Below are 14552 nucleotides of genomic sequence, written 5' to 3'. Positions count from 1 at the left end.
AGAAATGAAAATTTGAACTCAGCAAAAGATAACCGTTACCAAAGGGTAGAGGGGATGGGGCACGGAAGCAGATGGGTATGGGCATATGTGGTTTGGTGGAGTAACCAAGTAAATAAATAAATAGAAAATATCTGTAACAGAAGCGAGGCATTTGCCCATTTAATTTCCCTAAAAGTGTCACAGCTTCAATTTTGACTGTCCTACTCCTGGAAGTGTTAAAAGACATATTTGAAACATCCAACCAAACTACCCCAGTAACACACTTCAGGATATTAATACAGAAATACTATGGCACTCAACTGCATCAGTCCTTTGAACTTCACAGGAAATGTAATGGCAGCATATAGTTTAGATCAATCAGTCAAACTCTCTCTCTCTCACTTTGTAATTTGAGAGACTTTAAGATCACAGGTGTAGGGTAGGTAAAAGGTATCAGGCTTTTCTGCCCTCCCGCCATTAGGATAGATGATGGAACCCTGCGGTCCTGAGTGCATGCTTGATGGCGGACACCTGGAGTAGGGTGTGGGCATGCGTAGGTGGGTACACCTGAGCTAAGAGACTGGTTTATAAGGGTGGTGCAGCAGAGTGCGGTGTGGTGGTAGTATGGTATCGTGGTTGTGCAGTATGCAGTGTGGAGGGTGGAAGAGTGGAGGGTATGGAGGAGTACAGCAACTACAAACAACGACGAAGAGCATGTGGCTGCTAGAACCGTTCATAAACCTGCCCGGAATGGGTTGGTTGCTTTACAACAGGCTTTAGAGTACTACTAGCCAACATTATTCTAAGCGATGATGCAAATGTTGTATTTGTGCTGTTCAATATGGTAGTTACTAGTCACACATGGCTACTGAGCACCTGAAATGTGACTAGTGTGAGAAACTAAATCTTTAATTTTAATTCATTTAGATGTAAAAGGAAATAATCACACATAGTGGCTCTTGTATTAGTGCAGATCTAGAGTCTTACTGGGTTTAAATGCTAGTTATAATTGTAAGCTGTATGTCCTTAAGCAAGTTCTTTTCTCCTGAATCTCATTAACCTGGTCTGTAAAAGTATCTACTAATAAGATTCTACCTTCACAGGATTACTGTGGAAATAAAATATTATACCTGGAAAGAAAGAAACAATGTACTCTAACAGAGAGGAGTTTCACACATTAAAAAAAAAAAAAAAGATTTATTTTATTTATTTATGCATACAAGAGCTGGGGTGTAGGCCAGAGGTGCGGGGGGAAGAGGAGGGTGAGAGGATTCACCAGAGACAGAGTGGGGAGCAGAACAGGCAGACTGACTGACATACACTGCTGAGGGGAGCAGCAGGGGAGACAGGAGAGGTCTGCTGGGCCATGTAGGTAGCTCCCTGGTCGGGGATAGAACTCGTGCTGCAGTGACTGCCGATAGCTTCATAGTGCTGAGACAACCTCTGGAGCCACCAGGGAGGCCCAAGCAGGTGGTATTTTTAGGAAAAAATTTATGTTTATGTAAAGATAAATAGCCTGTTCGCTTTTTGTTTGTATTTATTTATTAAAAAGATTTTATTTATTTTTTGCTTAGAAGAACTGGGGTGTAGACCAGAGATGCTGAGGGGGGTGAGAGGATTCACCAGAGATAGAATGGGGAACAGAACAGGTGGACTGACTGAAATACACTGCTAAGGGGAGCAGCAGGGGAGACAGGTCTACTGTGCCATATGGGTTAGCTCCCTGGTCAGGGATTGAACTCAGGCTGCAGTAGCGATAGCACTGAGACTTAACCCGTAGGCCACCAGGGAGGCCCTCTTTCTTTCTTTGAATTAAAACTTTGTTCCTTAATACTTGGGTGATGTCTCAATTCCTTTACCATAAAGATAAAACACTATCTGTAACTCATAGGGTTACAGTAAGGATTAAATAAGATAATGTATTTAAAGGAACATAGCACAAGTACTCGATATATATTACTGCTTCCTCTTAACATCTGCCTTATCCTGTCTTTCAAAACCTCATTTCTGCAACATTTTTACCAGAAATTGCCATAACCTAATCAAGACTTTGTTAAAATGTTTTATTGTAGTAATACTACATTATAGGTGCATCATTAAAAATCAACATGTAGGGGGCCTCCCTGGTGGTGCAAGGGGTTAAGACACAACCTATGAAGCTATCCACAGCCATTGCAGCACAAGTTTGATTCCCAGCCAGGGTGCTACCCACATGGCACAGCAGACCTCTCCTGACTCGCCCGCTGTTCCCCTCAGCAGTGTATTTTAGTCAGTCTGCCTGTTCTGCTCCCCACTCTGTGTCTGGTGAATCCTCTCACCCCCAACACCTCTGGCCTTTATCCCAGTTCTTGTATGTATAAATAAATAAATCTTAAAAAAAATCAAAATCAACACATGGGGCCTGCCTGGGGGCCTAGGGGTTAAATCCAGTGCTATTAACACTATCAGGCTATGACTTGAGCTCAATCCCTGGCCAGGAAGCTAACCCACATATGGCGCAGCAGACCTCTCTGGTCTTGCCTGCTGCTCCCCTTAGCAATGTATTACAGTAAATCCACCTGTTCTGCTCCCCACTGTCTCTGTCTAGTAAATCTTCTCACCCGCCATACCTCTGGCCTACACCCTAGTTCTTCTACAAAATTTAAAAAAAAAAAGTCAATGTGTATATACTACATTAAGTGCACCACTGAGTTTTTTGTCTATCTTGGATATTAACATGTTAGTCAAGGTATACATGTATAAAACCCACTGTGGTTTTTTAAAATTTTTTAAAGATTTAAAATTTATTTATACAAGAGCTGGGGTACAAGCCAGAGGTGCGGGAGGGTGAGGGAATTCACCAGAGACAGACTGGGGAGCAGAACAGGCAGATGGACCAAAAACACTGCTGAGGGGAGCAGCGGGTGAGGCAGGAGAGGTCTGCCATGCCATGTGGGTAGCTCCCTGGCTGTCAGGGAATCAAACCTGCACTGCAGGGGCTGTGGACAGCTTCATAGCACTGCGCTCACCCTGCTGCACCACTGGGGAGGCCCACCCACTGTGGTTTTAATTTTATTACTTAGGTTAAGTGTTTGTATGAGTATTTTGATTATAAATTGTCAATTCATATCTATTACTCATTTTCTTTGGATTGTATTGTGGACTTAACTGATTTGGGAGAATTCTATATATATTCTACATACCCATTTCTCTGTTGGCTATATTTGTTTCAAAAGAACTTTAAGAAAAATAAAACCAAACACCATTTTCTAGAGCTGGGATCAGAATCTAAGTCACCTCTCTGTAGATTTTACAAACTAAATTGAATGTTTAATGGCATGCCAACACTGTTCTATAACAACTTCACACAGACTAGTTTTTCTAATAAATTTATGAAGTAGGTAACATTACTGTCCCTATATTACTGATGAGATTTCTAAGATTGTGAATCAGCATAAGCTGCTGGTTCCTTCACCAACAGAAGGAAAAGGAAATAAATTTTAGGAACTTATAGACACACTCAGATGGCATCCCTAGGGCGACAACAAACTGGCAGTATATGTCAACTGAAGCATTTACCGAAAAAGATGTATCCATACTTCAAAATAAGCATGGTAAGTATACTTAAAGTAATAAGGGAATATATTACCAATATGAAGCACAGGCAAAAACTATCTAAAAAGAGTTAAAATATTAGAAATATAAAGTCATTAAAATAACTCAAGCAAACATACAACTGAAGAATAACCGAGTGAGTTATAAAACAGAAGTACTCTTACATAAGATAGTAAGAAAAGCTAAAGAAATAGAAAATGCAAAAGAAAGGCTAAAAGTAACGGAAGCCAAAGAATTTAGTAATAATATCTAATATAACAGTGAAAGAAACAAAAATCTAAAATGAAGAGGATGAGATTTGTGAATGGGAATAATTTTCTCAGAATTATAAATGAAGAAACTGAATGATAAAGAACTTGACTAAGGTTAAGATTCAAAAACCCTTGTTGGTCTTGCGCAAGGGTTCCTGGTCTTAAAACCACTATGTCATACTGACTCAGGGCTGAAAATCAGTAAGTTCAGGATCAAAGATTACTAAGGAGGACTAGGACCAGGTTTACTACCCTAGGGTTTCACAGTACCTTAAGGATGAAATCCTTACTCTCAAATTTACAAACCTTGATAACAGTGAAAATGCCTTTCCACGAACACAGAAATGACTACGGAAAAAAAGTGTGAGGATGTGGAGAAAAGACAATTGTTGATGGGAATGTAACTGGTGAGAGGACTATTGCACCCCCATGTTCACTTCACAATAACCAAGACATGGAAACAACCTAAGTATCCACTAATGGCCAAATAAATAAAGAAAATGTGGTGTATACATACAATGGAATATTATTCAACCATAAAAATGAAGCAAATCCTGCCATTCTAGACAACATGGATAGAACTTCAAGGCATTACACCAAGTCATACAGAGAAAGACAATCACCATATGATCTCACTTATATGTGTAATCTTAAAAACACACAGACACACACCCACACACACAACCATAGGCTCACACAAAATAGTGGTTGCTAGATGAGGGGGCAGGGGTGGGTAAAACGTGAGAGGGTGGTCAAATGATACAAACTTCTAAGTCCTGGGGGTGTAATGTACAGCATGGTTATTACAGTTAACAATACTGTACCACATATCTGAAAGTTGCTGAGAGAGTAGATCTTAAAAGTTCTCATCACAAGCAAAGAAATTTCTAACAATGTGTGGTGATGATGGATGTTAACTAGACTTATTGAGGTGATCATTTTGCAATATATATATATACATATTAAATCACTGAAATAATACAGTGTTATTGTTGAAATAATACAATAATAAATCATGAAAATAATGTTATATGTCAATTATATCTCAATTTTTAAAAGTTGGGAAAAATGAGAAGTCACAAATCAAAAGAGAGTATCTTAGTTTACTTCTAAAAATAATCACATAACATTAAAGTCAGAATAATATAAGGTCTGAAATCATGGCACAGAGTTCAAATGTAGGTGCCATCACATCCTAATGTCAAAATCTCATCATCTATAAAATGTAAATAAACCATCAGCTTTGTAAAGTAGCTATGATGATTAAATAATGTTAGCAAAGCAAATAATGCAGGCATAAAATGTACTCAATAAATGTTAGCTACTATGCATTATTAATTCAAAGGTTTACTTGATAAAAGCTATAAAAGTGAAGTACATATATTGTACCCACAATAGTTGTAGACCTTGTTAAAAATACAGATTCCCAAGGCCCATCCTCAGAAATTGATTCAGGGTTTTGGATGATGCCATTAATCTACATTTTTATCAAGATGCAGGTAATTTTCACATAGATTGGCCCAAGGGGAAAAATGCTATTTTAAAGTCATGTCAATCATTGCCTTATAAGGGTCAGCTTGCAATTTTAAGATCAAGATTCATTTGTTCTGCTGTCACATTCACATTTTTATTGAATACCTGCTATGTGCTAAGTAAGTAAGCCAGGTGCTAGGGATACAGTGATGAAGATACATTAACACAGTTTCTGCCCTCATAGGCTTGGAAGTTTACACTCTAGGAAAAATAGATCTTTTTAATTTGTCTATAAAAACAATAAAGTTCCCACCACTAAATTCATATATTCAATGAACACTTATTAAATATAAACCTAGCATTTAAAGCTTTAAAATATTCATGATCTTGAGTAGTAGATTTTTCTAGTGCTTCAAAAGGAGACGCTTGCTGAAGTCTACTCCAAATCCTACCCAATGAAATATTGCATTCCATTCCCCAGCAAGGCAGCTTCATATAGCTGATATTTCCATTAGCGGTGATTTGTGAGGTAACTTCCCAGCATTAAGGAGGCTGCCATCTAGAGGCATCATTGGCACCATGGTCTCTTAATACTTGGTAACTTTAACTCCTTACAAGTTTTTCTTGTTATAAGGTGATACAATCAAAACAAGATAACAGAGCAGCACATTAAATAAAGCATGTCCAATATATTAACAAGTATTTGTTTTGTAGTTTGTGAAGAGATAACAGAAATACCCTACACTTTTTAAAAAACTATGACAAAAGTATCAGCTAGCTATAAGATAGACCACTGTTCTAAAATTCTATGATTTAAAGGGGAAATTCCATCAATGTCAGCAAGGGTAACAACAGTAGTCAAATGCATACTAACATTATTAGAAGTGATTATCTAATAATTAAATAATATATTCTCTCTTAACTATATTTGATCTCTTGGGGAATTCAAGCCTAGCTGAGATTTTTGACTCTGACCTCCAAATGTTTTTAGTCTTCTATTGATCTGATGTTTGTCAAACTAAATGTCCTAAGGATTATGACCTCATATGATTCTTAGGAAATTCTAAAAATTTAAGTCCATACTGGTTTCAGAGAAATGAACCAAGTACAATGGCAATATTAACAATTATGGAAACAAAAATAACAGCTAACATTTGACAACTTACTATGTGCTAGGCAGTGTGCTTTAGACATGGTTGATCTCCACTGTGAGGTAGGTACTATAATTTTCTTATCTTCTTGAGGGAAGTGAGACTTGGAAAACTTATGTGGCTTGCCTAAGACTATACCTCAAAAAGGGTGGTTGGCAGGTTACCTGGGAGAGGGAAAGGGTTTAAACATTTCCTCTTTTTACTTGGCATCAACCATCCCAGAAACACTGAATAGTAGACTTTTATAACCTACAAGAAAATGATAGAATTAAAACGATTCCTCTAGAGTTTATTGTGATTTCTGGTTGTCTATTCTTATTCAGATGAGAAATGATCATTTTTATGCCAGGGAATACAAATACAATACATAATTTGCTTTATAAATTATAAACATACTAAACCTGTAATAAAAGAGGCAGAAGACAACATCAAACTCCAAATATGTTTCAATTATGAGCATGGCTGATTAGATGTACATGCAACAAAAAAACTGGGTTCATATGCCACTATGTGGTTAATACTCTATAGATTACTAACACTTGCTCTACAATTAAATGGTCCTTTTGAACCTTTGTGTAAGCTCCTGATGCAGGTTGATTAGCTATTTCATAGTTCACATCAAATTACTTCAGTGGAGTATACTGTTCTCTAATGTTAAGAGTGACAATGGCAAAACCTTTTATTATCATCTGTTGGTTAATAAAACTGCACAATAACATCTCTGTTCAGTAAACTATGTTTTGAGGTATTAAAACTTGAATAAAGAACTAAAGACAAAGGAAGAAAATTGTACACAACATCAGGCAAACATAAAGCCTCACTTTGGGGACTTTAGTTTAAATCCCAATTGTTCTCCCTGTAATTACCAGCATACAGTGCACATTTTAAAAAAAGATGCAGTAGTGTTGAGAAAAAATTTCTATGCCTCTTTACTGACTTTTGTTTCCTTAATAAAGGATATATAGCTTAGGTTGTATACCTCCTGAAACATATTATGCAACATGACCTTGACCATGATCAGCTATATTTTTCTGTAGTTCCTAAGTTTGTCATCAGCAAAGGTACTTTTCCTATCATAATTTATATAAATATCAACAGAAATCAGATACTGCTTTAATATTTAAAGTACAAAGTTAAGAACCAGTCAACAAATCTTTAGCACTAGCAAGTTGTACAATAATAGAAACAACACCAAAATGCCTTTAATAAGAGTAGGTTCAAATACCAAGAAATCACTCACTAAAAACATCAAAAACACCTACTTGTACCCATTTCAAAGAAGACCAATTTTCGTAGTCTCATTAACGGAAATCAAATTCAAAAGGTAGTGGGCTAATTTCAGTTTAAGCCTAGAGAACAAAGTTAACATTTACTGAGTACCTACATTGTGCCTGGTAATTCTCCATTTCTACTGCTAGCACCTTAGTTCAGGTCTCCACTGCCTTTCTCATCTGGATCATTTTTAATAGCATCTTATCCAATTTTCTTTTCTCCAATCCATCCTCCACACTGATAACAAAGTTATTTTTCTAAAATGAAAATTTCATTTTGGTCTTTAGCTTAAAATCATTAAATAGATCACACAGCCTACAACATAATGTCCAAACTCTTTAACTTCTATGACTTGATTCCGTTCTAACTTTTCCCATCTTTTCTCTCACCTCTTTCACACCTATCCTTACTCTACCAGTATATCTTTACACTCTTATTTTTAAATATTTGTGGCTCATAAAACCCACCACCATGCCGTTCTATGTACATTTTTTTCCTTCTGCTGCTCCTCTTAAAAGACCTTCACCTTCTGACCTCTGAGCAATACAAAAGCTACACACTCGATTTTCAACATCAGTTCAAGTCCATCTAATGTCAACACCCCATACCCAACTTTTCCAAGCACTTCCTTGATAACTTTATAGGATCCATAACTTTTACTATATTTACTTGCTTAAGGTATGATTATTATTAAACTTTATGATCCTTGGGAACAGGAACATAGTCTTATTTATTAATGTATCTTTAGTAACTAGAGTAATAATTGACACATTGTAGGCAACTGAGAAGTTTTTAACCAATGAATGATAAAATAAGCTTCATTTTTTGGTTATATTTTTGCACAGCCTAGCAATTAAAAGCTACAGTGTATCTATGGTTGAGTTCCACCATTTATTTTTTTAAATATCTGATTCACTCCACAATCCTCACCCTATTTTATGTCTTATCCTGAATTTTACTGAATCCCATATTCATCAAACAGCAGCCCCATTCACAAACTTAAAAAATACTATTTAAAAACCAAATGCCTCCATTTACCTTTTCATGGTTCTCCATAAGCTGGCTGCAACATACCCATCCATTATCAACTCTTCATCTGGCCAATTTGTTCACCATACCTCAAGTCTGGTACATAAATTCTTAACTTCTCTTTTGTCTAAATCATTTCATGCTATATCCACACCTCCGTCTTTCCTATTCCAATTAAATACTAACCATCCTTTATAGGGCAGTCCGATTTTTTTTTTTTTGTCAAAACTACACCTGAAAGCTCCATGTTCTGTTTTTAACCATGTAGTGTATCAAACTCATTCAGTACTAGTCACATCAGCACTTCATTCTTCTGTTTTTAAGAATGTTACTTTCCTCTTCCCAAGTGAACTACACCACCTCTTTTGGGTAATGTCATCTATATTCTATTGCATTTCCTTTTAATCCTTGACAGTTCTCAGTTACTGTAATAGCTGGAAAGGCAGCATGGTACAATGCCATGTTTTTAAAACTTGTTTTTAAAGCAGAAACATCCTCTTATTAAATTTAACCTTAGGAAAAAAAGAAGAGAGATAAACAGAGGAAGAAAGAGGGAGGGAGAGGGAGTGAGAGGGAGGAAGAGAGGGGGGAGGGAGAGAGAGAGAGAAAAATAAAAGAATGTAGTCTTAAAAAGATCAAGGCAGGAGAACTTAAAAAAAAATGGTAGAGATGTGGTAAGAAGTTAATTTTAAAAAAGGATAAAAACAGTCTTTTCAGGAGAGCTTTGGCTACTTCAAACTATACCACAAAGCCACAATAATCAAAACTACATGGTATTGGAACCAGAACAGATATACGGACCAACGGAACTGAATAGAAAATCCAGAAATTAACCCAGATTTAAAGTCAACTAATTTTTGACAAAGGAGCAAAGAATATGCAATGGAACAAAGAAAGTTTGTTCAATAAATGGAGCTGGGAAAACTGGGTCGCTACATGCAAAAGAGTGAAGCTTGACCACTACCTTGCACCATGCACAAAAACCAACTCAAAATGGATTAAAGAACTAGACATAAGACCTGAAACCATAAAATATATAGAAGGAAATATAGGCGAAACACTACATGACATACACCTCAGTAACATCTTTAAAGACACATCGCCCACAGCAGTGATAGTGAAGGCAAAGATAAACAGCTGGGACTACATCAAATTAAAGAGCTTCTGTACAGCAAAAGACACAGTAACCAAAACAAAGAGATTCCCCACCAATTTGGAGAAAATTTTTGCACACAACACTAATGATAAAGGACTGATCACAAAAATCTACCAAGAGCTGATGAGATTCAACAAAGTAAATAATCCAGTCAAAAAATGGGCAGAAGAGCTAAAAAGAAACTTCTCCAAAGAGGAAATGCAAATGGCCAACAGGCATATGAAAAAATGTTCAACATCACCTGTAATCAGGGAAATACAAATCAATGAGATACCATCTTACACCAATGAGAATGGCACATATTAAAAAATCTAGCAATAACAAATGTTGGTGAGGATGTGGAGAAAAAGGAACTCTCCTGCACTGCTGGTGGGAGTACAAACTGGTCCAACAACTACGGAAAGCTGTGTGGAGATTCCTCAACCTGCTAAAGATGGAGCTTCCATATGATCCAGCAATTCCACGTATAGGTATTTACCCAAAGGACACAAACATTAATTCAAAAGGGCACCTGCACCCCTATGTTTATAGCAGGTCTGTTTACAATAGCTAAGCTATGGAAACAACCTAAATGCCCAAAAATAGATGACTGGATCAAGTATATGTACCAGGATGTGGTACATATACACAGTGCAATATTACTCAGCACTCAAAAAAAGATAAACTTGTGCAATTTGCAGCAACATGGATGGAGCTGGAAGGGATCATGCTCAGTGAAATAAGCCAGAAAGAAAAAGAAAAATACCAGATGGTCTCACTCATAGCAGGAATTTAGAAAACCTAAATAAGGGACCAGGAAAAAGACTAATTATAATAAAGTAAAAATCAAAATCAACAAGCAACTATAAACCAGAGACATACTACAGGGGAGGCAGGAGGGAGTAGGATCAAAACAAGGGGGGTGGAAATTGTATGGGGACTACTATAACCAAGATGAAATACATGCATTGTGCAAAAATGAAAAATGATGTGTGTGTATATATACACACATAATATAAATATACGTGTGTGTATATGTGTGTGTGTGTGTGTATATATATATATAAAACCAGTCTTTCAGGTACATGGAGGTCTTTGGGCCCTACTCAAGATCGAATGGGGGGGGGCACATGCTCTGGTGGCCCAAGGGGGGAGTGCCAGGGCTGTGAAGCTGTCAACAGCCTCTATAGCACGAATTCACTCCCTGCCCAGGGAGCTACCCACATGGCATAGCAGACCTCTCCTATCTCACCTGCTGAAAAAAATTTAAAAAAATTAAACGTTCTGTTAAAGCCCAAATACATAAAAGAGATAAAAGGAGAGTGTTGTCTATTTGTTTAGCCACAAGGTAGCCACAAAGCACATGTGTAAATCTGGTGCTCCTTAGAAAACAATTTGTTGAATATTGGGTTCAAGTTCTACCTCTAATACTTACTGGCTAAGTATCCTTAGGTAATCACAAATGCTGAACTTCATTAATGAACATATATGAGCAAGACCTTGGTAAATTCTAAAGCTTCTTTTTTTTAAAAAAAAAGATTTATTTATTTATGCATACAAGCCCTGTGCAGGCCAGAGGTGCGGGGGGTGAGAGGATTCACCAGAGACAGAATAGGGAACAGAACAGGCAGGCTGAGTGAAATACACTGCTGAGGGGAGCAGCAGGGGAGACAGGAGAGGTCTGCTGCGCCATGTGGGTTGCTTCCTGGCCGTCCGGGGATCGAACTTGTGCTGCAGAGGCTTCGGATTGCTTCATAGTGCGGTGCTTAACCCCTATATCCCCTTGCGCCACCAGGGAGGCCCCAAATTCTAAAACTTTCTATAAATTTGAGGAATTTAAAACTTTATAGGCCATGAGCTGAACTATCACATTATACAATTTCAACAGCTGTATCACACAATAGTATTGACAGTGAGAACATTCTGAAGGCCAGTTTAGTGACAACGTGTGTAAACTGAAGTAGATACATTACCTCTCAAAAATGAAAACAGCACTGAATTAAGGAAGATAGTCTGAGCAAATTGTTTACCACAGAGTATGAAACCCAGTAGAAATCAGTGTGTCTTATTTGTTTAGCCACAAGTAACCATTATTTTCCTTTTAGGAAGAGCTGTGGAAGAGTTGAAGCATTTTGTGTTAAGGACAATTTCAATACTCAATTTGCTTTTGCCTTTGGACATACTGTCATAACACTAAAGAAAAAAACAGTAAGCCCATAAATGTAAAATCATGACATCTTTGATGACTCAGAGTACCAAATTATAAAATAATGGTTGCATTCCAAACATTTTATAACTAGCATTTCTTTCCTACTAGATTTTTAACCATTTTTTAAAGTACAATGTCTTGTTCTTAGTAGTATACCCTCACAATATACCTCAAAGTCAGCAAATAATGTTTGTCAAATTAAACAGATTTCCTACAAACAGAAATTTACCATATAATGAGAGACTTCAAAACATTACCCCATTTCAAATTGGAATTTTTGTTTCCTATCAGAAATGTTATTAATCATGGGCTATTTCTCATTAAAGTTGAAGCTTAAAGAATAACTTTAGAAGAGATACTGGGCTAGATATTTAAAATCATTTTCAAATTGAAAAGGAAAATTTCCCTATTTTTAAAATTATAAGCATAAACATATGTGTAAATCCATAAAAGAGCACTTCATGCCAAACAAAATTAAATAACTTACAGGAAAGGTGTTGGGGATACAAGAATTAAACAAAATAAGGGAAGTGAAGATCATGTAGTTATTTTTTAAAAGGTAATAGGTACCTGTAAAGATAGTCAAGAAACATCTCGGTGAAAAGAGCAAGTTGTAGAAGAGTGTGTATGGTATGATTACGTTTGCATTTTTATGTTTTCAAGGTATATACAAATTTGCTTGCATACCAAAATTTTTTCAAAGATTATTCAAGAATCATAATCACATTCTATGATAATTAAAAAATCCAAATTGCTATCAATTTGGTATTTGATAATATGGAAACTGAAATGAACTTTTTAAAAAGAATGTTTTAAATATATACAAAAATGGTAGATTTAAAAACCCATGAGGTCCTAAGTCATTATCCAAGGGATTTGATAGTGGGGTTGTCACTATCAGTGAACTTTAAATGGAAGAAAAGGTGATTGATTAAAAAAACAAAATACTTGCTTAAAGGATGTTTAAAAAATCCAAATGCTTAATGTTCATGTTACTTTAATTGACATGTACACTAAAAAATTAACTAGAGAAAAAAAACTCTGATTTACATTTGCATAAGAAAAAATTTACAAAAAGATTTATTCCTATTTCCTTTTGCTTTAATTAATGAGCCCAACCATATGAATAACTAAGATAACTTTGAGCTTTACTACGAAATGATAAAGTAACTTTGGTAGAGTGACAATGTAGGTAGTTGCTGTTCCAATTCTCTTGACAACTATATGAAACATTAGGTGCTTGAATGTGAAACCAAGACAATAGGAAAAAAATCCTCCTCAATATTCCCTCCAAAATGGCTTTGTAGATAAGTAGAATAGGTTTAAATACACAAACTCTTTATTTAGATCCGGGAACATACAATCTTCTCTTTCATTAAAAAAGATCAAAAGATACCTAACATCACATTAAATCTTGTAAAATAGACACATAACCACCTTTTCTCAGACTATTTTCCTGCTATATTAACATGGTATTTTATTATCCAAGAATAATGGACCAAAGGACGGAAGCAGATACTAGGACAGGTTCTGCCATTTGTTAGCTGAAAACTGTGGGCAAGTCACTAAATTTAGGGCAAGACCCTAAATTTCCCCTAAATGGATTACCTCTAAGGACGTTTTCCAAGTACAAAAGTCTAACTTGTTTTATGAAAAGGAAAAACATCAAGTAAGAAACACTGTTTATTTGCTTATTCTTAATTTCTACATGACAGCAAAGACTGTCAAGGGAGAGATAGTTAAATTTCACATAGAATTATTAAAATTATGTATGCCCTCTACTGGAGGTTATTGAAAGAGAACCATACTATTGCCTTTAAGGTTTCTACACACAGACCTTTTTCTGCAGAAGTGAATTTCTTAATTAGCTTAAAATATTCATTTCACATTACAGTATCTTTTTGTGGTATTATGTGGAGAACTGACCAAACACCCTCTCACTTAAATGCACTTTCATTCTCTTCTGAAAAATTCTGAAATATGGTGTTAGTCGTGACTTTCATAGTAGTAGTAAAATTTCTTTGGTTCACAGAGTATATTTTTAAGCTAATAATCTAAAGACGTTTACCTTTGGCAGCATGGGAGTATCCCTTTTCTTCTTCTTTTCAGAATTAGGGTCATCTAATAAGTCTGGCTCAAAGGTATAAAGTTCAGTAAGCTCATTCATGGTAAAGTGTCGTTCAACCTGCTGCTGATCAACAACTCGAAAAGACAGTGACTGCTTAGTTACTTGCCGGTCATAAATCTTATCTTCCATGGTTCCCTTTGTAAAAATAAGGATCAATATACAAATAAAATTTTGTCAGCATAAAACCCCATCAAAAAGAAATATAGTTTTTGGTTAACTTAATATGGCAAACTTTCATACTAATATACTGCTATAAAGCAAACTTAGCAATGCTGCTTAATCCTGAGAGATTTCATCAGTTCATTATAGTTTATCCTGAGAAAAAAGAACT

General features: G+C 36.1%; 1 protein-coding gene across 2 annotated transcripts in view; it reads right to left on the bottom strand.

Moving 5' to 3' along the window:
* ATRX (ATRX chromatin remodeler) overlaps nucleotides 1-14552 on the bottom strand; it is a 155170-nt gene that overhangs the window by 15604 nt on the left and 125014 nt on the right. For both annotated transcript variants that reach the window (XM_037511634.2, XM_054695664.1), the window contains exon 25: nucleotides 14162-14356. In XM_037511634.2, the coding sequence (XP_037367531.2) occupies nucleotides 14162-14356 (195 nt within the window). The remainder of the gene's footprint in view (nucleotides 1-14161; nucleotides 14357-14552) is intronic.

Source organism: Talpa occidentalis, unplaced genomic scaffold (genome assembly GCF_014898055.3).
Source record: "Talpa occidentalis isolate TD23 unplaced genomic scaffold, MPIMG_talOcc4v2.1 talOcc4.15, whole genome shotgun sequence".
NCBI classification, from domain to species: domain Eukaryota; kingdom Metazoa; phylum Chordata; class Mammalia; order Eulipotyphla; family Talpidae; genus Talpa; species Talpa occidentalis.
This window is presented reverse-complemented; position numbering and strand designations above follow the sequence as displayed.